The sequence below is a fragment of the Nelumbo nucifera genome, chromosome 2, assembly GCF_055504915.1.
Source record: "Nelumbo nucifera cultivar China Antique chromosome 2, China Antique-T2T, whole genome shotgun sequence".
NCBI classification, from domain to species: Eukaryota; Viridiplantae; Streptophyta; class Magnoliopsida; order Proteales; family Nelumbonaceae; genus Nelumbo; species Nelumbo nucifera.
The window spans coordinates 49,559-75,993 of NC_142650.1; the positions used below are offsets into that span (position 1 = coordinate 49,559).

Here is a 26,435-nt window from a genome sequence, read left to right on the forward strand (position 1 = left end):
CAGGCTACCTTGGCTTCTCACTAGAAGGCTATTCTCTAGACTTTCTAAATGTTGTCAAGTGTAATATATGTTCTACGAACAAAATTTGTTTTTGGGAAGACAATGGCGGGCGATTCTACCCTTAAGGACCTATCCCTTTGTATTTTATTGCCAACCTCAAAAGGGAACCGATTTCGAAATTTGTATCTTTTTCATCTTCTTCACCCAAGGGTTTTGATTGGGTTTTGTGTTTGGGTCTGTTTGGTTTGCAGTCGGAATCAGAATCAATATCTTTCAGAACTGGAATTGGGATGGTTTATTCCCATAGTCTGTTTGGTTCAGACAGGAATTGGAATGAGAATTAGAATGAGCTGGAATGGGATTTCATTCCCAAGGGAGGGGGAGGGAATGGCCACACCTTCAAATGGGGGAATGCCATTCCACTAGGAATGGGAATGGGAATCCGAATCTGCCCAACCAAACAGATGGAATCAGAATGACCCATTTCGATTCCGATTTTGGACCCCTATTCCCACAAACCAAATGGACCCTTTATTAATGTAAATTTAGGAGTTACAAGAGATTACAGATTTGCCCAAAACATTTATTGTCTTACAGCCCCTTGTTTGGCCAAAGAATCTGCCATTCCATTTGTTGTTCTTCTCACCCACTTAATGTTAGACAGTTATGCCCTTAGCTCTAATCAGATTGATGTATCTTTTGACATTTATTGTAAATGAATAAAGTACATAATTGATTCATGTCATTGTGGTGTGTTTCTGTGTAATACCCTTAAACTGGACACTTATGAGACTCATGTTAGTTTAGAATTTTCACAACCATTGGATAGATCTAGGGAGACTTATCCTACCAAGGCTGACACTGATGTACCGCCAAGTTGGTTGGGGTGGCTTGTCTCAGCTACCAAGGTGAGACCTGAGGTACATGTAGTGTGGGTTTCCTTGAAACCCTGAACCGGACCAAAATTCCAGTATTGCCCTGGACCTTGGAGATAAATGGGCAAAACTAGAATGTTACACCTGACCCTTGGACTCGATTATGGTACTGCACTAGGTGTCGGATCGGGCTGTCTTTGATATGCCAATCAGTGAGATCCTTAGAGGGGGTCAAAACCTGAGTATGTTGGGACAGTCTGAGAATTCATTTGAGTGGATGATCATAATGACAGGATCAGCCCCTTTGTCGGACAAAGTGAACGATCGGGGATGCATTCTCTCTAATGGAAACCTAAACTGCCGGCAGTTGATTTCAACCGTTTGAAATTTGCTTTTGTAAAATATATTTATGAAGAAAACTGAAGAAAACAGACCTTGAGAGTTCGGTAATGAGGGTTTTGAGTGTGAGAGTTTCGAACCTTACTCCCTCTCAGCACCCTAACACTATTTTATTAAGATAAATTTGAATAATTACAAGGAGGCCCTTAGTTAGGCAAGAAATTACAAAAAACATAACATAGAAAGGATGGGCCCGGAATACGGCCCATTACAAAAAAGAACATAAACAGTAAGAAAATCTGCCAACTGAGCATAGATGTCAATCATGCCAAACTTGCTAGTATCATGCTGAAGTTTTGCCTTGGGAATACCTTTGGTGAGAAAATCTGTCAACTGTCCTTTAGATGTGATGAAAGGAAGACATACTTCACCCGAAGAGACCCTTTCTCAAATGAAGTGTCGATCAACTTCAATATGCTTAGTTCTATCATGTTGTACTGGATTGTGAGCAATGTTGATGATAGCCTGATTATCACAGTACAACATCATTGGCTTGTCATGCTCAACTCCAAGTTCCTTCATCAATTATTTTAGCCATAATAGTTCAGAAAATCCATGTGCCATGGCCCTGTATTCTGCTTCAACTGAAGACCGAGCAACAACCGATTGTTTCTTGCTTCTCCAAGCATGGTAATGTTAAGTAGATCTTCTGTCATCAATGTTTCCGGCCCAGTTAGCATCAGTGTAGGCTTCAAGTTTCATATGACCATGCTTGGCAAACAGAATTCCCTTTCCTGGGGAGCCCTTCAAATAACATAGGATTCGCTCTGTTGCTGCCATATGAGTGTCTCGGGGAGCATGCATGAATTGGCTAATGCAACTGACTGCATATGCAATATCTGGCCGAGTCATGCATAGGTACAGAAGTTTCTCAAGAAGTCTCTAGAAAATTCCTTTGTCTTCTAACAATGTCCCATCTGAGGCAGAGAGTTTATGACTCATATCAATAGGAGTAGCAACTGGTCTAACACCCATCTTTTCAGTTTCAGAGAGCAAGTCAAGAACATACTTCCTTTGGGAGATAAGAATCCCATCCTTGGATCAAGCAACTTCTATGCCGAGAAAGTATCTCAGTTCCCCCAAATCTTTAATCTCAAACTCTGTATGGAGGAAAGATTTTAGATCATGAATTCCTGAAACATCATTACCAGTCACTACAATATCATCTACATATACAATGAGGTATACTGCCAGAGGTCCACTCCTCTTCACAAAAAGAGTATGATCAGACTGTGTCTGCACATAACCAAAATTAACAAGTGTTGTTCTAAATCTCTCAAACCATGCTCTAGGAGACTGTTTTAGTCCATAAAGGGATTTCTTCAGCCTGCATACCTTTCCTTTCATATCAGTTCCGTACATCACTGGAGGAAGAGACATATAAGCCTCCTCATGTAATTCACCATTCAGAAATGCATTCTTCACATCCAATTGATAAAGGGGCTAGTCAAAGTGAGCAGCTAAAGATAGAAGAACCCTCACAGATGTCATCTTGGCAACAGGTGCAAAGGTCTCCAGATAATCAATCCCATATGTCTGTGTATAGCCTTTTGCAACCAGCCTGACCTTGTACCTTTCAATGGTGCCATCAGCTCGATATTTGATAGTAAAGACCCACTTGCAACCGACTGGATCCTTCCCTTCAGGCAAATCAACCACTTCCCATGTGTCATTCTTGTGTAGGGCATCAATTTCAGACCTCATAGCATCCCTCCATTCTGGAATATTAAGAGCTTCTGACACAAACCTGGGAATAGGGTTAGAAGTAACAGAAGATAGATAGACAAAGTATGAAGGTGAAAACAACCTGTAAGAAAGGTGCTTGGAAATGCAGTGAGCAGTGCACTTCCGTTTTCATTTCCTAACAGCAATGGGAATATCAAGGTCAGGGAAGGATGACTCCAAGGGTGCTGAAACTGTACCTGTTGTCTCATCTGTGACTAGAAGTGTATGAGGCTCATGTGTTGTAGGAGAAACAACCTGCTCATTTCTAGATCTTTGCCTTTGATACACCTTGGGATTGAGGATAGGACGAGAAGGTAAAAGTGGAAGAACACTGGGACAGGGACACTAAGGACTAAGGGCTTAACTGATGAGCTTCTAGCCCAAGCTCCAAAACTTTGGCCTGATCTCTTGTCAGCAGGCCCTACCAAGTCATCATACCATACCTCAAGGCCTACCAAGTCATCATGCCTTGAGGTATGGTATGATGACTTGTCAGCAGGCCCTACCAAGTCAAGGCCTGACTTGGTATGATTGGGATTAACTGAATTGGTAGGGCCTGAACAACCAACCTCTAAATTTGACATGGAAGATTTGGCAATGGTATAAAGCAAGTTGAGCATGACCAAGACAAAGAAATCTAGCATAGTACAAGGCAACTGAAGCAAGACTCAGATCGGGTCGATCAGGACCCCATCATTGAATTAGAATTGGCATAGTGCATGGTAAGGAAAGCTAAAGCCTAAGTAGGCTGACCCATAGACCATCGTGAATACAAGCACTGAAGTTTGGTAATGACACAATGATGGTTAAACAAGACATAAATGGAATTAACCAAGATCCCATCATTAAAACAAAAGTCTAGCATGACACAAGGCAGGTAAAACAAGAACCTCAACAAACCAATTTGGAACCCAACCCCATCATAGAAATAGAAGACTAGCATGGCATAGGACAGGAAAAGAGAGACCTAAACTGGGTCAGCCAAGACCCCATCATTAGCATAGAACCAAAAGGTAGGAAACATGAAGAGTAGGTCAACTATGATTAACATCGGCCCAACTTGGTGGTTAGTTTCAAATTGAGTCCAGAAATGCAACAGGAAGCTTAACAGGATGTGGAACAAATCAACCATTATTCAAGTCAGCTCAATTTGGGGCTTACTTTTGACTCAAGTATAGAGATGCAACATGGGACCTGTCAAGATGCAGAACAGAATAGCCATAATTGGTACAATTTGAAGCCCATCTATGACTCAGATCCAAAAGAAATGACTCTCAACCTCTTACAAGAATTAAGCAAATTAAGCTTCTCCTAGGTTGGACTAACCAAAGTTTATCACCAACTCAGACATTGAGGTAGAATTTCTTTACCAACAAGGTAAGCCTCTTAGCCCACCATGAGTAATTATCCAAGCAAGACCTAACCCTGGGTAATTGTTCAATGGACACTAATGCACCATGGGAGTCTTAAGCCCACATTCGATTTTGGCCCAAATCTAGGGCTTTCATAATTTCTCACAACTGCTTGGTTCACTGGATCCACCATGCACTAGACTTAAGCCCACATTTGGCCTTTGTCTGATCATAGTGTCTCACAATCTTTCACAATTGCTCAACCAACCATGGGCTAATCCTCATTTCATCTCTAACTTAGGCCCAAATCATAGGGCCTCGCAAGCAAGACTTCCTTACTGCTTGGTTCACTGGATCCACCATAGACTTAGCCCACATTTGGTCTTTGTCTGATCATAGTGTCTCACAATCTTTCACAATTGCTCAACCAACCATGGGCTAATCCTCATCTCATCTCTGACTTAGGCCCAAATCACAGGGCCTCGCAAGCAAGACTTCCTTTTCATCCCTTCCTAGATCATTTGAGACTAGGGGCAAAGTAGTTGATTGAGGTTCACCAAAATAGAGGCCACTCTTGACCGATTTCTACCCTACTGAGCCACCCATGCCTACACACTCACCCATTGTAACCCATGATTGGACCTTAGCCCGCCCGCCCTTAAACCCGAAAAGTTGACTCTTAAACCCTTTCCTAGAATAAATAGCTCACCTTCCCCACCTTATTGGGCAACATGGATTCAAAAAAATCAAAATCCAAGCAAGAAGGATCTCTTGGTGTTAACCACTTGTGTCTTAAACAAGGGGCAACAAAAGCCCTAAAGAATCCATAAAAGGGGAGGCCATCGTTGGCCTAACACTTACCCTGACCCGCACATGATCACATTTTAATCCCTTGCAAACCACTTTGGACATGGGCTTTCCTTTCTAAAACCTTAAAATTTTCCGAAAAAAAATCCAAAAATATTTTTCTTACTACACCCTTTCACCTTCCTTATGGTCCTTTTAAGGAATATTCACCCAACCTCCACCCAAACTAAGGGCAATATGGCCATGAAAAAAAGTTTAGTCCTAGCAAAAGTTTTTGGGAGAAAGCTCAGAAAAAAAAAAAAAAAAAAAGAAAAATAAAACTATTCAAAGAAAGAAAAAAAGAAATTTAAGCAAAGGTCAAGTCAAAGTTGTAATCCATCATGACCCCAACTATCCAATCACTTAATACTCAAAACCCCTCAATAGGCCCCTAGGTGCCACTTTCAGTTGAGCTTTTTTTTACCCCTATTTTCTTCACCCAAGTCCTAAGCGATGTTTCGTCCTACAGAAAAGTCCTTTCCAAACCCTAGAGCAACGAAAACCTTAAGCCAAAGGAGATAGGTGGAACCACTATAAGAGGCCCTCCATTGCAAACAAAAAAGAAAACCATTATCCTACAATTTTCAACAGGAAGGTGACCCCTAAACACTTAAACCCCATTGTCGCAAACCCACAACCCTTCAAAGCAACTTTATATCCACTGTCATTGAGCCTCTTTATCCCTTCCTTTCCAAACCTAAATCCTAAATCACATTTTGTCCCAAAAAAAGAGTCCTAAAAAAAGAGTCCTTTCTGAATCTCATCAAGCTACCAACCACTTATGATCAAAATCAACTCCTAGAAATACATTGGCTTGATCCCACATTGGGTATGTGAGCAATCTAGACCCTTGTTCCAGATGCATCCATTCCAAAGGAAGGATATCTCCCTAGCCCATTGACTTGAAAACCTGAAAGAACGACTTAGGCAAAAGATAGTGTACAAAAAAAAACAACAAAAGCAAAAAAAAGAAAAAAGATTGACAAGAAAAGAAATAAGCCTATTGAGTGAAAACCAAAAAGGGTATCCAAACAAAATATAGGGAATCAAAAATAAATGGCATAAACAGTGAAGAAAGAAAGTGTTTTTAGCATCTCATGTAGTCCATGACCACCATCTACTCTATCGCACCTCTCCAAGGCATATCGGTTACAATCAATAACATCAACACCATCGAGCTTCAACATAGATAAACACCATATATGCAATCATCAATTGTCTCATCTCTTACATTGCAAATCATGCATCTTTTCGTTACAATTGCACTATCTCATCTTTGCATCAACATCACCATCATTGTATTGCACCCATTACAGAATCTTTGAGTCAAGGTTTAAAGTATCAGAAACGCCAAGTGTATCAGAAAGACAAATTTAAGAGACACATCATGATGTCTTGAATACGCACAGATACGGACGAAAAATTAAGATGCGCATGGAAAAGACTAGATACTCTAATAAATCATAAATATACACCAATAACATTAAATATAGGGACTAAATGAGCTATATATACATAAAAATCAAATCCTTTAGTGATTTTTATGAAAAAATGTCATATCAACATACGAAAACATAAGGATATTCTCTAATAAGGTTATAAATACAAAATATAAGCTTAATAATTATTTCATGAAACCTTTTCTATAATTTGTTAAACAATTATTTATTTCTTATTCAAACAATTATTTTATTTTTTATTACAAAAATTATAACAAAAAAATGTAACAGAAAAATAATTCTATGGATGTGGTAGGTCATCCATAAATTTACAACATGGTAAATATTATGGTTAGATTACACCAAAAACTAGAAAAAAATAAATATTTTACATAAATTTCCATAGATCATCGAATTAAAAATTGGAAAAAAAATCATTTTAAAATTACAAAAAGTTTAAAAATAAATATTTTTCATACTAAAATTGGAAAAATAAATATTATTATTCAAAAATTAAAAAATGAATATTTCAGAAATTTCAATAGATCTATGGATATGGTACTCACCCATAGATCTATTACACAATTATTCTTCATGGGCAGATAAAACCAAAAATATAAAATTTTATTTCTTTTGTTATTTTTTTATTTTTTCTAAATTTTCTTCAAAAAAAATAAATGGATCTATTTAAAGCACAAACATATAGGATATTCAACATATATATATAGCATTTCCAAGAATTAAAAAAAAAAACACAAAATATTGTAATATATTATCGAATAAATTGAAAAAAGCATTTATTTTGCAATTTTAGTAAAGAGTTGAAAAAACTCAAAAATCTAGAGTTTTGGAGGTTGTTTTTGGGTTTTTTTTTAAGATTTTACAATCCAAGAATGTGTAGGGATGATTTTGTGAGTTTGGGAGAGAAGGCTTTTGGAGTGAATTAGAAGCCTTTTTTTCTGAAAAATTTTAATTCGTTTTTTGCTTACAAGAAAACATACTGTATCGGCTGATACACCCCAATTCAATTACAATACAGTCCCCATACGCCCTTGATACAGTCACAATACGGGGTCAAAACGACGAAAAGACACGATACAAATGATTTTGTAGTGCCAACCCCTTAAAGATACGATACATATCGGTCGGTACATTACGAAATTTTGAACCTTGCCCTGAGTTCCATATGCCCTAGTCCTCATATTAGGCGGTTGACCGAACACCCAATGTTGCGGATGCGTTCATAGGGAGGACGTACAGCCGCCAACAGCAGCAGTGAAGAGGGGCCCACAAAGGCGGCATCTTATCTTGGCTCATCTTATCTTATTCTTAGTAGTTTTCCTTATCTTCTAGAGTTTGATTTACCTATTAGAATAGGAGTCTGTTGATCCTAAAAGTGTGAATTATCCTTATCTGTGAGTTTTCAAATTCTACTGGGAGTCTTCCCACACCTCTTGTAATCTCCTATTTAAGGAGCTACAAATTGAGAATAAAGCATTCAGTTTTCAGTCAAGAAAGAGTAGGAGAGTTAGGGTGATCTCTTGAACAAATCACCCTCAGTTCGCCACCATAGGGTCTGCGCGCAAAGGGAGGGGCAAGGGAAGCTAGGAGTTCTCCCCGTGGACCGACCCGTGACAAGATCCTACGCTAGGGCCCATAACATTTTGGTATCAGAGCCAAACGTCATGAGCGACATGGAGCAGCTGTCCTCCAGGGTCCACGATTTGGAACACCGACTCGTGGAGAACCATGCGGAAGTAAGAGAAGTCAAGGAAGATGTCAGGGAGCTTCGTCGCCTACTCGAGTTATACTTCTCCACCAGGGAGAGGAGCCCTGAAGGGGCGACCACCAACAATAGCCGCCGCCCAGAATTGGCAGAGGAATCCGGCGAACGACCGATCGCCACCCCAACAGCACCGGTCATACCCAAGTACAGTCGACTAGAGTTTCCCTCATACAGCGGCAACGGTGACCCACTGGGATGGCTGTACCACTGCGAGCAATTTTTTCGGAATCAGCACACGGAGGAGAAAGATAAAGTCAGCCTGGTCGCATGACAGACGAAGCACAGCTCTGGTTCTACCGGGTAGAGCAGGAGGAACCAGGTCTCAGTTGGGATCAATTCAAGTCCTACTGCCTCCTATGGTTCGGACCTCCATTAACAAGCAATCCATTGGGAGAGTTGATTAACCTCAAACAGACCGGGACTGTAGTCGAGTACCAGCGACAATTTCAAACTCTTCTCGCTAGAGCCTCTTCGGTGCGCCCAGACCAGCAGGTGGATATGTTCACCGCTGGGCTAGCCGAACCTATGAGAATCGATGTAGAGATGCAGAGCCCTCCCAACCTGGTCACTGCGATGAACTTAGCTCGCGCCTTCGAATGCAAGCTACAGATCAATCGAGGATCCTTCAGCATGGGGCGTTCAACGACTTCTTGGGCAAACCCGAAATTAGCTGGAGGAGAGTCTTCGTTGACAGCCAGCAGGGAACGACTCCACTCAGGCAACACTTCCAGACCGACGCCCAGCATAGGAAGCAACACGGCAGCACCCCCCATCAAACGCTTATCTAGAGCTGAGATGGCGGAGCGACGGGCAAGAGGTCAATGCTTCAACTACGATGAGCTGTACTCAACCGGGCACCGATGCAAGCGGTTGTTCTGCCTCCTGGTTGACGAACTGGAGGAAGACGAGGAGCAGACAGCACTAGAACCAGAAATCTCCCTCCACGCCATCACCGGAATACAAAACTCCCAAACCATGCAGCTACGGGCACAAGTGGCAGGGAAACTAGTTCGCATTCTGGTGGACTTGAGAAGCACCCAATTTTATCAGGAAGGAAGCGGCACTTCAATTGAAACTGTCGGTGGAGGGCAGACCGCGACTTCAAGTAGCTGTCGCAAATGGGGAGAGGGTTCACAACCCAGGAATCTGCCGGAACATCCAAATTCAAATTGAATCATAACCCTTTTTCGCTGATTTATTTGTACTGCCCCTGGACGAGTTCAATATAGTGCTTGGAGTCAAGTGGCTCATCACTCTAGGTCCTATTCTATGGGACTTCAGTGCCCTAACCATGACTTTCAACCTGAATGAAAGGCAAGTCACCTGGCAAGGAACCAAGGTAAGGGCGAAGAGACCGCAGGTACATAGTCTCCATGGCGACACCATGCACACCGCAGAGATAGAGAGACTTCTCACCGTCTTCCCAGACATGCTTTCCGAACCCAAGGGACTCCCACCCGTCCGGTCGTGTGACCACCGGATTCCTTTAATCCCAGGTTCCGAACCCGTCGTCGTCCGGCCATACCGCTACCCGCACCTGCAAAAAGATGAGATAGAAAGACAATGTGCAGAGATGTTGAAACAAGGAATCATCCGCCCCAGCCACTCACCCTTTTCTTCACCGGTCTTATTGGTACCGAAATAGGACAACACCTGAAGGTTTTGTGTGGATTACAGGGAACTTAACAACAGAACCGTCAAGGACAAGTTTCTGATTCCCATGGTAGACGAACTACTAGATGAAGTCCACGGATCTCAATACTTCTCAAAACTGGATCTCAGATTGGGGTACCTTCAGGTCCGGATGGGCCCTGAGGATGTGGAAAAAACAGCCTTCCGGACGCATCATGGCCACTTCGAATTCCTGGTCATGCCTTTCGGCCTCACCAACGCTCCCTCCACATTTCAGTCTTTGATGAACGAGGTATTTCGGCCCCACCTCCACAAATTCGTCCTAGTATTTTTCGACAACATCCTGGTTTACAGTACATCATGGGTGGAGCACGTTCGTCACCTACGAACTATTCTGGAACTACTGCGCCAACACAAACTCTTCCTAAAGCGGGCCAAGTGTTCCTTTGGGGAACGGCAGGTACTTTATCTGGGCCATGTGATCAGCGGAGAAGGTGTTTCGATAGATGACTCCAAGATCCAAGCAATTTAAGAGTGGCCCAAACCTCAGTCCACCAAGGCTCTCCGCGGGTTCTTGGGACTCACAGGATATTACCGCAAGTTCGTTAAGGATTACGGACTCTTGGCTGCCCCACTGACCAGGATGCTGAAGAAGAACACATTCCAATGGGATGAAGCAGCAGACGCCGCCTTCACAACCCTAAGGGATGCACTCTCCTCCACAGTGCTGCGGTTACCAAACTTTGACCTAGAATTTACAGTTGAATGCGATGTTTCTGGTATGGGCATTGGAGCGGTACTACAACAGCAAGGGCACCCCGTAGCCTTCTTTAGCCGCAAATTGGCCGACCGGCACCTAAAGCTATCGGCCTACGAGCGCGAGTTGATTGGACTAGCCAAGGCCGTACAACACTGGAGGCCATACTTGTGGGGTAGACCCTTCGTCGTCAAGACGGACCACTACAGTCTCAAGTACCTACTAGAGCAGTGGCTTACCACTCCACCCCAACAGCACTGGGCAAGTAAATTGCTCGGGTTTGACTTCCGGGTAGAACACAAGGCAGGGACCTTAAATTGGGCCGCAAATGCACTGTCCAGGCATGACGAAGATGCTATACACCTTTGTGCGATCTCCCGGCCCCGCATCACCCTATTGGACAGCATTAGGAGCGTGCTGCCCCAATCACCGAAATGGGGGGACCTGGTTCAAGAGATACAGTCCGGAGCAACCAACCCAAACTGGTCCCTCCACGACGTACTAGTACTATACAAGGGGCAAGTATCCCTCCCGACAAATTGTCCATTAATCCCCGCCATCATCTCCAGCATTCATAACGCCACACATGAAAGGGTTCAGAAGACGTTGCACCACGTCCACACCGATTTCCATTGGCATGGTATGCGGGCTTCGGTTAGGGATTTCATCCAGAATTGCTCCATGTGTCAACAACAAAAATGGGAGAATTTACACCCGGCAGGCCTCCTCCAGCCGCTTGCACTCCCAACACAGATCTGGGCTGATATCTCCATGGACTTCATTGAGGGCCTGCCCAAGGTCGGGGGAAATTAGTTCTATTCGTGGTGGTGGATCGTTTCTCGAAGTATGCACATTTCATTCCCTTATTCCACCCATACAGCGCAGTTTCGGTTGCCCACGTCTTCTTCACACATATTTTCCGCTTGCATGGGCTACCCGAATCCATCATCAGTGACAGGGACCCAGTCTTTACCAGCACCTTCCGGAAGGAGCTATTTCGATTGTAGGGCACGACACTAGCTTGTTCATCCGCCTACCATCCTCAAACGAACGAACAAACAGAGGTCGTAAACCGGACCATAGAGATGTACCTCCGCTGTTTTCTGGGTGACCAGCCACGGCGACGAGTGGATTGTCTTCCATGGGCCGAATACTACTACAACACAACCTCCCACTCCTCCCTTGGCATGACTCCGTTCCGGGTTGTCTATGGTCGGGATCCCCCCCGCCTACTGTCCTACGAACCCGGTTCGACACGGTTGGAAGAAGTCAACCGTAGTCTACAGGATCGCGATGCCCTCCTGGATGAAGTCACTCTCCGCTTATAGCAGGCTCAAACACGCATGAAGAATATCTACGATCAGCGCCACAGGGACCTAACCTTCGAGCCGGGACAATTCATGTGGTTGAAGCTCCAACCCTATCGGCAGCATTCTCTCAAAGGCAGATCTCCCCTTAAATTGGCCCTCAAGTTTTACGGACCCTTCAAGGTGGTACGGCGAATCGGAAAGGTTGCATATCAGCTTGAGCTACCAGAGCACAGCAAACTCCATGATACCTTCCATGTGTCCTTGCTCAAGCCATTTACAGGAACCCCCCTTGACGAGGTACCTCCCCTTCCACCCGTACGAGACGGTAGACCCATTCTACAACCTCGGGCTCTGGTTCGATCCCGCGTCAATCGGGGCACCCTCGAAGTCCTAGTGGAGTGGGACGATCTACCACCAGCTGAGACCACCTGGATTCCCTGGACTATTCTGCAAGACGCCTACCCCAATCTTGAGCTTGGGGACAAGCTCGTCGTCCAGGAGGGGTGTAATGTTGCGGATGCGTTCATAGGGAGGACGTACAACTGCCGATAGCAGCAGTGAGGAGGGGCCCACAAGGGGCCCACAAAGGCGGCAGCTTATCTTGGCTCATCTTATCTTATTCTTAGTAGTTTTCCTTATCTTCTAGAGTTTGATTTACCTATTAGAATAGGAGTCTGTTGATCCTAAAAGTGTGAATTATCCTTATCTGTGAGTATTCGAATTCTACTGGGAGTCTTCCCACACCTCTTGTAATCTCCTATTTAAGGAGCTACAAATTGAAAATAAAGCATTCAGTTTTCAGTCAAGAAAGAGTAGGAGAGTTAGGGTGATCTCTTGAACAAATCACCCTCAGTTCGCCACCATAGGGTCTGCGCGCAAAGGGAGGGGCAAGGGGAAGCTAGGAGTTCTCCCCGTGGACCAACCCATGACAAGATCCTACGCTAGGGCCCATAACACCCAACTCCCAACATTAAAGCATATTTTTAACTTCAAAGACAAATACCCAAAGAACCATGCATATTGACTTGCCCATATCAAACATGCATGGTTTAGGTATAAGAACCTTGTTGGATGTCTTTCGGTTGTGCTTAACATGGAAATACGTTGCAACAACTTTTCCACACTTAATTGTTTCCTACAAAAAAAAAAAAATCTCATTGACAAAAATATCTTTCCTTTCTCACCATTTGTTTATCAAAGCATGCATCTTGCAAAATCTCAAGGAATTGACCAACGAAAAATTTCACAATTCCTATGCTGCAGGGACACTATAGTTCTAGACAGCCATACAAATGTTGTGGATGAGAGATTCCATTTTAAAAACCCCTTCGAGAAGATCTAGAGATTGGCTTATGTACGACAATCCTTTTGTCAATAGCCGAATGAGTTCTAGACAATTATAATAGTGTACCAGAGGCAAGGTTCAAAGTATTGGAAACACAAGGTCTATTGGAAAGATAATTTTAAGATATGTATCAAGATATGCAAGGATATGGACGAAAAATCAAGATAGAAATAAATACGTTAGGAAACTTAAATAAATCATAAAAAATATATTACTAACAATAACTACAAGTTTTATACAATTGTAAATAGGTCATTTAAATGTAAAAAACCATAATTTAATGGCCTATATAGTGTGAAATATTGGGATACAATTAGTAACCGCTGAAAAATGATGAAAGAACTAAAATGTAGAAAAAAAAATCTAAAATGTGAATGTGTATACATCGATTTTCAGATAACCAATATAATGTATTTTAGTATTTATTAGTATATAATTTTTATTAATTAATTCTAGCTTTTATTAATAAACATCCACTATGAAAGAGAAAACTTACTTAAAAATAAAAATGAATATGACCATAACAAACAAATATGGGTGTGGCCTAGTGGTGAACTTATGGTCGTTAAAATCTAGTAACCAAGGTTCAAATCTTGCTCTTGCTAAATTTTGTAGCATTTATGCTAACAAAACAAAATTAATGAGAGTGATGATCATTAATTAACGAAATTAATGATAAATTCGAATTAGGCACTAAAGTTCTAGTTTAAATTTACAATTGCCTTTAGTTATAGGAATAAATGACTAATTAATGAAAGAGAAATTAGACTTAAATATAGGAGTAACTAATGAAATTAATGAGAGAGAATTCGGAAATAAATATAGATTAGTGAAATTAATGAAAAATGACACCCAAAACGAATCAAGTGTATCACGTTGTATCAGACTGTTTCGAGCCCATATCGGCCGATACAAAGCCGAAATAACCCAATACGTGCACATATCTCTATGACATAAGAAAACAGAACATGTGATTTCTAAATGTTCCGTGTATTGGGCTCTTAATGAAATGATACGTATCGGCCGATACAGCCTAGTACATTGCAAAATTGTAAACCTTGATCATAAGAGGAGAATCTAGAGGAGTCTTTTCAATAAAAAAATAATCTTCTTTCAATCAACCAGCATTTTGTCATAAAAATATTTTTTTCGAGTGGTATTCTTTTGAATATGGGAAAGCTATTCCATTACATTTCTGCACAAAAATAAGTTACTTCCTCAAGCTTTGTTGTTCAAATTATCATCCTCCAATAAAAAGAGGTAATCTGTAGACACCCCATTTTTACACCCTTTAGTCTTTCTACAGCACTCCAAGCTTCAAGCATGCTTCAATTAACTTCTCGGCCAACTAGATGCATTTTTGAAATTTCACAAAAGTTTTGATCTCTAGGTCAACAAATCCAATACAACAGGTACATAGAGCCTGAAATTCCAAATCTAATAGTACCATGATTACCCAAACCCGATACAATTTACCCTTTCATCCTAAGACAGACAAAATCGATTTCAATCGTCCAATTGAAATCTTTTTTATCCTAAACCTTATCTCACATCAAATTAGATATCTAACACCATAGTTATATATATCCCAAAATTCCAAGTCCAATGATACCAACACCCAAACCCAAAACCATTTACCCCTTCGTCCTAAGACACAAAGCTAGAATCGATTTTAATCGTCTGATTGGAATATCCTTAAACTCATTTCACATTAAATCAAAAATCCAACACCATAGGTACGTAGAGCCCAAAATTCCAAGTCCAATGATACCAAGATCACCAAAATCTAACACCGTTTACCCCTCCATCCTAAGACCCTAAGTCAGAATCAATTCTAATCATCCGATTGGAATCTTTTTGATCTTAAACCTTATCTCCTATCAAGTTAGAAATCCAACACCATAGGCATGTAGGACCCAACATTCCAAGTGCAATGATACCAAGATCACCCAAATACGAAACCATTTACCCCTTTGTCCTAAGACTCAAAGCCAAAACCGATTCCAATTGTCCAATTGGAATCTTTTCGATCTTGAACCTTATCTCACCTCAAATCAGAAATCTAACACCATAGGTACATAGAACTCGAAATTCCAAATCCAATTATACTAAGATTGCCATAATCCAACATTGTTTGCCCTTCCATCCTAAGACTCAAAGTCAGAACCGATTCTGATCATTCAATTGAAATTCTTTCGATCCCGAACCTTATCTCACATCAAGTTAGAAAACCAAGCCTGTAGATACATAGATCTTGAAATTCTGAATCCAATGATACCAAGATCGTTCAATTCCAACATTGTTAATCCCTCAGTCTTGAGACCCAAAGCTAGATTCGATTTGAACCCTCTGTTATCAGGCCTGCATTTAATTAAATAAATAAAAAGAAGGCTCCTGGTATGAGCCTAAAAGGAGAAGAGACGAAGAAGAAGAGGAAAAGAAAGGTCGAACAGAATAGGTCTATACAGTTTCTGTCGAAGAAAAGAACTGCCGCACAAAATGTTTAATTCATAATAAAAGGTAATTACACTATTACCCCTATATACAAATGCTTGAGAATAGAGACAAAAAAGACATTAATTTAAAGAAGGGAAAAGACTAAAATAATTCTAAAACAAAGTTTGTATTTTAACACTCCCCCTCAAGTTGGAGCATATATATCATACAACTCCAACTTGTTACAAATGTATTTCATCCGAGCACCAATCAAGCCTTTGGTAAACAAATCAGCTAGTTGATCTTCAAACCTCATGTATGGGGTAATGATTTCTCTACTGACCACCTTTTCTCTAACAAAGTGGAAATCCACCTCTATGTGTTTGGTCCTCTCATGATATATTGGATTGGAAGAGATATGAATGGTAGCCTGGTTGTCACAAAATAGCTTCATGGGGGTTGTGACTGATATTCCCATCTCTTGTAACAATTGTCTCAACCACACCAACTCACATGTAGTGTGGGCCATGGCTCTATACTCGGACTCAGCACTACTCCTAGCCACCACATTCTGCTTCTTGCTTTTCCAAGTAATCAAATTCCCTGCCAAAAAGGTGCAATAACCAGTTGCTGATTTTCTATCAGTAACCAATCCTGCCCAATCAGCATCTGTGTATCCTCCCAAGGAAAGTTCTCCCTCTTTCTTATACAACAACCCTTTACCTGGAGCCCCCTTCAAATAGCATAGAACTCTAACAACACCTTCCCAATGGGTTGTCCTTGGGTTCTGCATGAATTGGCACAATAATCCAATGCTGAAGGAAATGTCAAGTTTTGTAATGGTTAAAAAAATCAGTTTTCCAACTACTCTCCTGTACTATCCAGGATCATCTAGGGACTCCCCCTCACTATCAAACATCTTCACATTCAGATCTATAGGGGGATCTATAGGGACTCCCCCTTACTATCAGACATTTTCACCAATACTTTCTTAAATGTTTGAGCAACACCTTAGAGATTATTTTGTAGGTACCACCAATCAAGCTAATGGGTGGAAACAACATCATGGATCTTTGGTATTAGGAATATGAAGGTGGAATTTCTGTCATGGGTATATATGAATGTCATCAAATACATGCATCACCTCCATAAAGAAAAAATAGTTTACTTCTTCTTTTATAATATATTATATATTCTACAATTTTACTTAATTTCTTAAATACATATTCATCCCACTACAACCAAAAGAAGAGAGAGAGAGAGAGAGATATACCCACCATTTTTATGGATAATCGAGAAACATATTTTATTGGAAAGATCTATATACAAAGTGATGAGTGATTTCCCCAAAGTTATGGAGTAGCAACCCCCTTTTTACATTTCACCCCTTTATGTTGTTTCCCAATGTATTTGTTCCCTACTCACACCTTGTCTTGCCAAAGAGTTGGTCATGGCGTTCGCCAATCTCTTTATCCAATTAAATCTTGCAATCATCTCCCTTGTTGTTTTAAATATTGTTTTTTGATCTGTGTTATATTGTAAACTCAACCTAATAAACTTCCAAACTGAATTTTGGGTTTTTGAGTGCTGATTCAAGTTATGGTTCGTCATAATGGTTATGATGATAACATGGAGTATCTCTTGGGATCAAAAACTAGAAAAGGGGAAAAATGAAAACATAAAGCTGTTTGAAGTAATTGCAAATAACCAAAGAATCAAAAGCACCTACCTCTGATAGACCATAAGTATGAAAAACATTGATGGATATCAAGCCCTTCGCTAGCCAAGACAGCAGCTCCTTAACAGAATCTTTAAGCAAACCAGGCTGATGTATTTTATAGCTCCCCCAGTACAGTCCATGTATTGTCCAGTTCTAAAGAGCAGCATACAATGCAAAGGAGATTAGAGCTTATGATTTATAATCTACTTAAACAGAACATTACCCCTTTAAAAGGAAAGAAAAAGGCAAATAACCAAATGCATCAGCAGATGGCAATACAGAGGAAAAATAAGAAGCACAACTTTCACTTTATACGAAAGTGTGAGAACTTGAAATTCTGTCATTTAGTTGACAAGAAACCAAGTCAAGGATCGGAAACGCAATTTACTACTAAACATTTTTTTATAATTTAAAAAAAAAAATAGGAAATTCTTAATTTATTGCCCTTAAAAGTTTGATGAGATATTCTAAAAGTCAAAAATATCATAAAATAAATCCTAATAGCAGGTCCTTGAGTGAAGAATGAAAATCAGAAATTGAATTCATTATATGATTTATTGTACATCTTTTAGAAGATGCAGCCACTCGGAAACCAAAATACTCCAGCATTTCCTCCACCGAGCAGCATGTTGCATGCCCCTACCAGTTTCACCATGGCAGCATGCTTGAAAACATAATAGCCATTCATATTCAATCATTGAGATTGAAAGAATCAATTCAATGCAATATTATTTTTCTAAAATAATATACCTGATGAATATTCACACCATTTCTCAAAAAATAAATAAATAAATAATAACTGATCAATAAAAAACTCATTCCAATTCCTATTTGAATGTTCAATAGTCCTTAGTATCAGTGTCGTAGGATGGTATCTATTTTAACAGCAGGCTTTCATGTAGTTTAAGCTCTTTTAGAATGGAACAGTTGAAACTAGATAGTTCTGTCTTCAATCTGGGCATATAACTAAAAATCGTACATTTTTCTATCTTATTTTCAATTTATGATTCATTTCACAATTATCTAATTTTATGGTATGGATTTGAAATGGAAAAGAAAGCTTCATTTTATCAATGAACAAAAAAAAAAGATTTGTTATGGATCATACAAAATTGACTCTTCTCATGCTTTAAAATGTCCACAAATTTCCTAATCTTTTATGACATTTCCATTTCCATAGGTATCGACACAATTTTGCTAGAATCGACATTTTCTCCGATGAACACTACCGGCACTACATGGAGCACAAGAGATAGTATTATAACATAAGTTGGTGACAATATTTTATAGATATGTGGATTAGCAATGTTATTGCACGCCTAAAGGACACGATTACCACTTTATGATAGCTTGTTATTCATTTCAAACATGGAGTTAACTATTAGTTCTTGTTCATGTAATAGATTATTTGATCGATCTATTCGAATCATTTGCATTTTCTAAAGTTCAAATTTTGCATTAACTCATTCCATCATGTAGTTTTGACTTTTAAGGTTAACAGGACAACTTCACAACATATTAATTTGTTTATGACCTTACTTCCTTAGCTTTGTTTAATAAGTTGGAACAAGACAATAATTAAAAAAAAAATGTGCCACTTCTTTTATCATTCATAAGATATCATTCCATATTTTTGCATATTTCACAATGTTTCTACCATGTCCATAACTTTTACAATATTTCTAACATTTCCAACATGTATCCTGTATTTAGATTATTGATATTTTGAACAGTGCTCTTCTCATACATAAAGATTGATCTAAGTGGAATACTTTTTTTTTCTTTTTCTTTTTTTTGCAGTCTGGATCGTAAAGTAAGGGTTTATGGTGATTCAAAAAACTACAAAATAATCATCATCCAAGCCTTATCCCAACTATATAGGGTCAGTGTTGGTGTGAAAATTTTAATAAATTCTCAAGCAACATAATTCACTCAATCAAGTGATTGAGTTTTTATTATTTTGGGTAAGGCCCATTCAAGGAATCATACGTATTGTTCCCCTTAAGTACATCTCCATAAGAAAGTAGAGAACACCTTTTGATTCTGACATGGAGAAATGACTGCATAGAACAAAGGAAAAGAACAATAGGGTAACTAAAAAAAAAAACTTTTCTTTTCTTTTACATCAAGTGTACAAGAATGAGAAGAAAGAAAAAGAAAATACAATTGAGAAACTATACAACAATACATTTCTCTTTTATTTTTTAAAGAAAATTTCCTTCTCACTCCTTTCTTCACAATAAGCTATAGTCAATAAGACGAAAATCTGATTGTAGACAGCATTAATCCTTGGAATTTTGCATACAAAAAAAGAACCATAGTCAATCAAACTGAATATTTAATTGTAGATGATTTTCATCCCTCTACTCTTCATTTTCATTTGGAGGAAACCATAATCGGCCTTCGAGAATTAGACTATAGATGGTTTAATCCCTACGTTTATCTTGAAAGAGGGACCATAATCAACCAAGTAGAGGCACCTGGTTGTAGATGGTTTATTCCCTTCTACTCTTCATTTTCATTTGAAGGGAACCCTAATCAGTCTTCGAGAATTATAATGTAGATGGTTTAATCCCTAACTTTGTCTTGAAAGAGGGACCATAATCAACCAAGTAGAGGCACCTGGTTATAAATGGTTCATTTCCTCTATTTCCTTTCTCAAAAGTGAAAATAAAAGAGAGAGGAAGAAGGATACATAGCAGAAGACATATATATAGGAAGTATTCATAGAGAGGACTTTCTTTTTTCTACCTGTATTAGTGAGACTTTTCCTTCCCTGCCTTCCCTTGAGCACTTCTCTTTTCTTCTCTCCTTATCTTTGTTTTTTTTCAATAATCTCTTGTGAAAATTTTCTCCGAAGAGTCTCTATGTCCCCTTTCTAGCTTCCCCTTAAGGAGCTTAAACAAGGAGTAGGGTAGTTATGGAACTACCTCCTCCTCCTAGGTGAAGGACACCTGTCCCTCCCACTTAAAGGGAGGGAACTCCTCACTTAAAGAGAGGGAACTCCCATACGGGATACTTTTTTATAGTTTTAATGATTTGGCTAGCAGACTAGCCAACCAACTTATTTGAGTTCTAATTTATTAAATATTATTTGGATTAAAAAATGCCTTCAACAATCAGCTACAAGAGTCCTGTTTCACCATTTCGTTATGTTTAATGCAATATCCATTGTTAAATTATGGGACTTAAATCAATTCATACTACTTCAACCCAAGCCCTTTTTGATGCACTCCTAGCCCTTCCTAGCCCCTTCAACTTGTAATAGAGCACTTCTTATGGGCAAGGTTCAAAGTATCGGAAACGCCAAGTGTATCAGAAAGACAATTTTAAGAGACGTATCAGGATACTCCTTAGATATGCATGTGTACCAGAGAAAAACTAAGATACGCTTGGAAGCACTATAAATACTTTAATAAATCAACTATAAATGCTTTAACAAATCATAAAAATATATCAACAACACTAAATATAAGACCTCAATGAGATGTATATACATTAAATTAATATATTTTAATGATTTTATGAAGAAATATGTTGTAGCTAGTTATAATTTCATTAAAAATTGTATGCTTAACTATAATTTATAGAGTATAATTCTTAAGTTTTAATGTTTTATGGGATCGGAAAAACCCAACTCTCCTATCCAACCATAAAGCATGCATTGGCACAACTTCTATGCTAAAATATAATTAATAATTATTTATTATTTAAATAACTATTATTTATTATTTATTTCCAAAAATTATAAAAAATAAATAAACATTATATAATATATTCAAAAAATAGTTATTAAAGAAGAAATTTCAATTGCTTTGTGGATATAATAGATCATCCATAGAATTATAATATATTCAATCATTGTGATCAAATGATAAAATATAATTAATTATTTATTTATTTTTAATTCTAAAAATATGAAAATGAAAAAAAATAATTATTAAAGAAGAAATTTCAATTGGTCTGTGGATATGATAGACCATCCATAGAATTATAATATATTCAATTGTTGTGATCAAATGATAAAACATAATTAATTATTTATTTATTTTTAATTCTAAAAATATGAAAATGAAAAAAATAATTATTAAAGAAGAAATTTCAATTGGTCTGTGGATATGATAGATCATCCATAGAATTATAATATATTCAATTGTTGTGATCAAATGATAAAATATAATTAATTATTATTTATTTTTTTTAATTCTAAAGAAATAAAAAATATATATATTAAAGAATAAATTTCAATTGCTCTATGGATATGATAGATAAATCCATAGATCTAAAACATATTTAGTCTTTATAGGCAAAGAAAAAATTACATTTTCAAAGTTTTTGTTAATTTATATTTTACCCAAATATCTGCATGAAATTTCCATAAGTCTACTGATAACACAAAAAAATTGTGATTTTAAATGTAAGAAATATAGATCAACATAAATTTAAACATTCAAGAAAAAAAAGAAATCACAAGATATTATAAAAGATTGTAAAATTTTACCTATTTTTCCCATATTTTTTCAAAATTTGAAAATTCTTTAAAAAAATTAACTATTAACACTTGTTTCTTGCAAACATTTGCAAATCTAGCACTCTAGGAATGAAGTTTGAAATTTTAGAGTCATTTGGGGGTGAAAGAAGCCTTATTTCGGAGAAAATAAGCTTGCTTTCCCCCTTTAATTTCTTTTAGTTTTTGGACGTATCTTTTTAGTCGATAGACTATCAATACACCCCGATACACCCCCGATATGCCCTCGATACGGGTCCGATACGCATGAAAAAAGATGAAACATCCGATATCCATCTGTATCTCGTATCGATTTTTCAAAGATACGATACAATACGCCCCATATTGGGTGTATCGTATCGAAATTTTAAACCTTGATTATGGGTATTGTTGATGGTCTTTTATGCACATGGCCAAATCATCTTAGTATACTTTCTCTTAATTTAATCAACTATTGGAGCTACTCCTAGGTTCCTTAGAACGAATTCATTTCTGATCCTATCCTTTCTAGCTTTTTCCACTCATCCATCTCAATATATGCATTTCTGCCACACTCATTATTTGGACATGTTTTTAGATTGCCCAACACTCTACTCCATAAAGCATGGCTGGCCTTAACAATTGTTTTATAGAGCTTTCCTTTCAATCTAAGTAGTAATCATCTATTAGATAAAATTACAAACAAGTCTTAAAATATAGATAGAAATCTAGTTTCAACAATCTATGGATTTTGACTAAAAATCTTATACCTTTTTGCTATATCAAAAAGGGTTTTCAATCTTGTTTATATTTATTGTATATCCTCCAAAAAATATTAAATAGAGCATTTTAATGATGTATAACTATTGGAGGCAAGAAACTCCTTTTCTATAAGAAAAAGAAGACTTTTTGTTGTTCTGAAAGTAAATCAATGGGAAAATGACAGTCCCCATCTTGTAAATCTATAATCCTACTAAAAAGAAGGGTAAAACCACACATTTTGGGCTAACCTACTTTATTTTATTTTTGTCAAGCAAAAATAAAACTTTTTAGAACTCATTAGATGACAAAATATATATTTTTGTATACAACATTAGACAATTCCATTTCATATTGATTGGTTTAAAACTTTAATTAATATGAAATTATTGTAAATGAAATTATACTAATGAGTCATATCAATTCAGATTATTCCAATGATTGGTAATTTATTTGATGCAAATGAAGAACTTTTAGAGCTTCTGGTAGAAAGAAATTTTCACTAGCAAAAAAGGTGTTACCATTGCCTACCCTTTCTTTTTCAAATATTTTACAAATACGCTTTTGTCATATAAAAGTACATTTTGTTTGAACTGCCATTCAAGATAAAAGCGGTTGCTCATTGCTATAATTGGATGTAAAAGACATGTATTTTTCTATTCTTTCTCTATATTTCTTTCATATATGATATTTCCTTAATAGCATGCAAAAATAAAATACAGATACATGTGCATCACATAGAGTCTCACTAGAGACCAAAATGAAAAATGAGAAATGATGTGATATTTTTTTCTATTACATATAATAATATAAAGCAATAAACTCCAAGGATCACCCTATAGTTTGAGGTTTTAGCACTTATCCCTTGTTTTATGGTACAGTGACAGCATTTAAAAAAAAAAATCAAGAACCACTTGAATAGCAGAAATTAGGTGAAATCTTGATCACTCGTGCATATAAACAACAAATGGGCAATTTCGGAAATGTCCATTCACTGTTATCTCTGTCAGAGGTGTGCACAGTTTGGGGGTCTCTTAAAAAATAGAATACGGCATTATGTGCCAGAAACCTCAAAAAGGGGAGGGGAGTTGGAGTATACTCTATATTTGTCCAAGCTTAAAATACCAAGAAGATTATTTAATTGTTGGGGACTGATAATAATACTTCTACAAGTACTGAAATTTTAGTATTAACTCGAGTACAAATAATGGAGATGTAAGGCTCACTTTGGAAGGAGTACAAATACAAATATATAGAGTGAAAAACCTTGTATTTTGTATTATTTTGTATGTATTTACATGGTAGATATTTGTGTTTGTACTCTTTCCATACTGAGCCTAAGCTTTACTGCTTGCATCAGCTAGTAACAGCAAGAGTTGGAATCAGATTAGGTGCAGATGATAAAGGATTAAGCAACAAGAAACATTTACAAGATTTAAAGCTTCAATCCATCACTAAGAATACCTTAACAAGTGCAATATTTGCTGGGATGACAGGGACCTCTCCACTTGCAAACCCTATGACCAGGATATTTGCTCCCCAATTCAACAGTTTCAAGCTTTCTTTTGTGAGATTACCACCTACTGGATCATAGAGAACATCAACCCCTTTGAGCTTCCTTGCCTTCAGGAATTCTTTCACACTTCCAAAAATGTTCCCCTTGCTTATGTCAACAACATGATCAATGCCAAGTGATTTGAGAAACTGTACTTTTTCAGCTCCCCTAAAATCAAAAATATGCTCCAGAAATTATTCATATCCCTTTGAAGCTTTAATAATTTCAGGGTTCAATGGTTGCATAAACAAACAGGAACAGTAGAGAGATTAATAAAATTCATGCTGCTACACTGTCCAATGCCTACATACCTGGCAACAGCAATGACAGTGGCACCACAAACTTTTCCAATCTGCACAGCTGAAAGCCCAACACCACCAGCTGCACCCAGAACAAGCAAAACCTGTAATTTTATCACCGTCAAATCAAGTTACGCTACAATTTCTCAAAAGCATCACTAACAAGCTTCTGTGGTTATTTTCTCAACTTCAACTCTTTTGATTCTGAGAAGCCCATGAAACAATTTAAACTTCAAAGGGAAGATTAACAGTACTTGGCCAGAGCTTAATCCTGCTCTATGAACAAGTGCCACATGTGAAGTTCCAAATGCAACAAGGAGTGCACCAGCAGCAACCAGATCACATCCATCGGGAACTAAAAACCTTTACGTCGAAGAGAAAGAAAGATAAAAGTACATGCAAAGTTAATCAAATAAGTTATCCATAAAAATATTAATCAAATATATAAATAATTAACAAACATGTTAACCAGCGTAACTGATCATTATTGAAATGACAAAATGAATGAACGAACATACTCTACCACATATATCAGGCTGGACTTGCGAATGAGAAAGTCCAAAAGATTTCCTTAAATTGTCCACTTAGTTTTTCTCTATCTTCTTTTTTCTCCTTCAATTGCTTTCAGTTCTTTCTCATTCACAGCCAACTCATTAAGCATAAACCTATATTTTTCCCGAACATCCATGATAAATTTGATTGATCAAATTAATTTTTCCTGTTCCATATTGAAGCAAACCGGGTACTTATCTATATCTAAGGTACCAGGTAGAAAACATGCAAGTTTAGGCACTAGCATGAAATTCTTATCAGCTGCAATGAAATCTGTAGATGTTTTGAGGTTTTCTTGAAATAGGATTTAGTTTAATTTAGAAAATTCAGACGTCGTGAAAACATGCTAAAAGTTAGGTCCGTATCCAAGCAAACCCTCCAAGACCCCAGATAGCTAGGACCAACATTGGGTAAAGGCCTTTTTAGTTAGGATTTTCAGTTCAGGAATAAATATACAAACATTTTAAAATACAAAAGCTTTTGCCGGTTCTTGAAAAAGAGATCTTCAGCTCTTATATCTCAATATTAAGAAAAAAATAGTTTGTTCTCCCTGCTGGTGGGAGAACATTTTCAAAGTTATATCTCAATAATACAAGAAGAAAACATGAAGATCATTTTCAAATAACCAGAACTTACAATTCTTTCTCATCCGCGACGATATATTCAGCAAAAGAGCCAAGGGCTGCAAAGGAACAAACCCTATCACCAATTTTCAACTTGGAAACTTCATTTCCAACAGCCTCCACCACCCCGGAGTAATCGGAACCCGGAATGAAAGGGAGAGGAGGCTTTTCTTGGTATTTCCCAACTATTTGCAGATAATTCGCGTAGTTTAGGCTGGTAGATTTCACCCTTACTCTAACAGCGGTCGAAGAATCCAAAACAGGGATTGGATAAGAGGTTGATATGAATATCGGTGAAGCTTCCGAGAGTGGGACCGTTGGATCACCGATCTTTCTGCAAAGTAAAGCTTCCATTGATGAAAGTTGGGTTTGAAGTGAGCTTCAAGTGGTCTGATGCATTGCCGGTGTGTCTGTGTCCGATGGTTTTTAGTTGTTTTCGTTTTGATTTTGTGAGTCCGGATCTGTTATATAGCGCTACTCACACCAATATCTCCCGCATTAGCGGGACCCGTGCCGGCCGTGCGACGCATGAGAATATG

General features: G+C 38.1%; 1 protein-coding gene across 10 annotated transcripts in view; it reads right to left on the reverse strand.

Moving 5' to 3' along the window:
* Window positions 1–26,421, reverse strand: part of LOC104588386 (GroES-like zinc-binding alcohol dehydrogenase family protein) — a 32,684-nt gene extending 6,263 nt beyond the window's left edge. For 5 of the 10 annotated variants that reach the window (XR_016082279.1, XR_016082281.1, XR_016082282.1 and 2 more), the window contains exons 1-5: window positions 25,910–26,348; window positions 24,885–25,084; window positions 24,734–24,803; window positions 24,332–24,590; window positions 17,632–17,775 (exon numbers count right to left, since the gene is read on the reverse strand). Coding sequence is in view for 2 of the 10 variants with exons in the window: in XM_088897339.1 (XP_088753465.1) it covers window positions 17,632–17,775; window positions 24,332–24,590; window positions 24,734–24,803; window positions 24,885–25,084; window positions 25,910–26,250 (1,014 nt within the window). In the remaining 8 variants the exon portion in view is untranslated. Of the gene's footprint in view, window positions 1–17,631; window positions 17,776–24,331; window positions 24,591–24,733; window positions 24,826–24,884; window positions 25,085–25,909 lie in introns of all 10 variants that reach the window. The other 5 variants (XR_733775.3, XR_733776.3, XR_733774.3 and 2 more) reach the window with 2 other exon arrangements.
* Window positions 26,422–26,435: the final 14 nt, after the last annotated feature.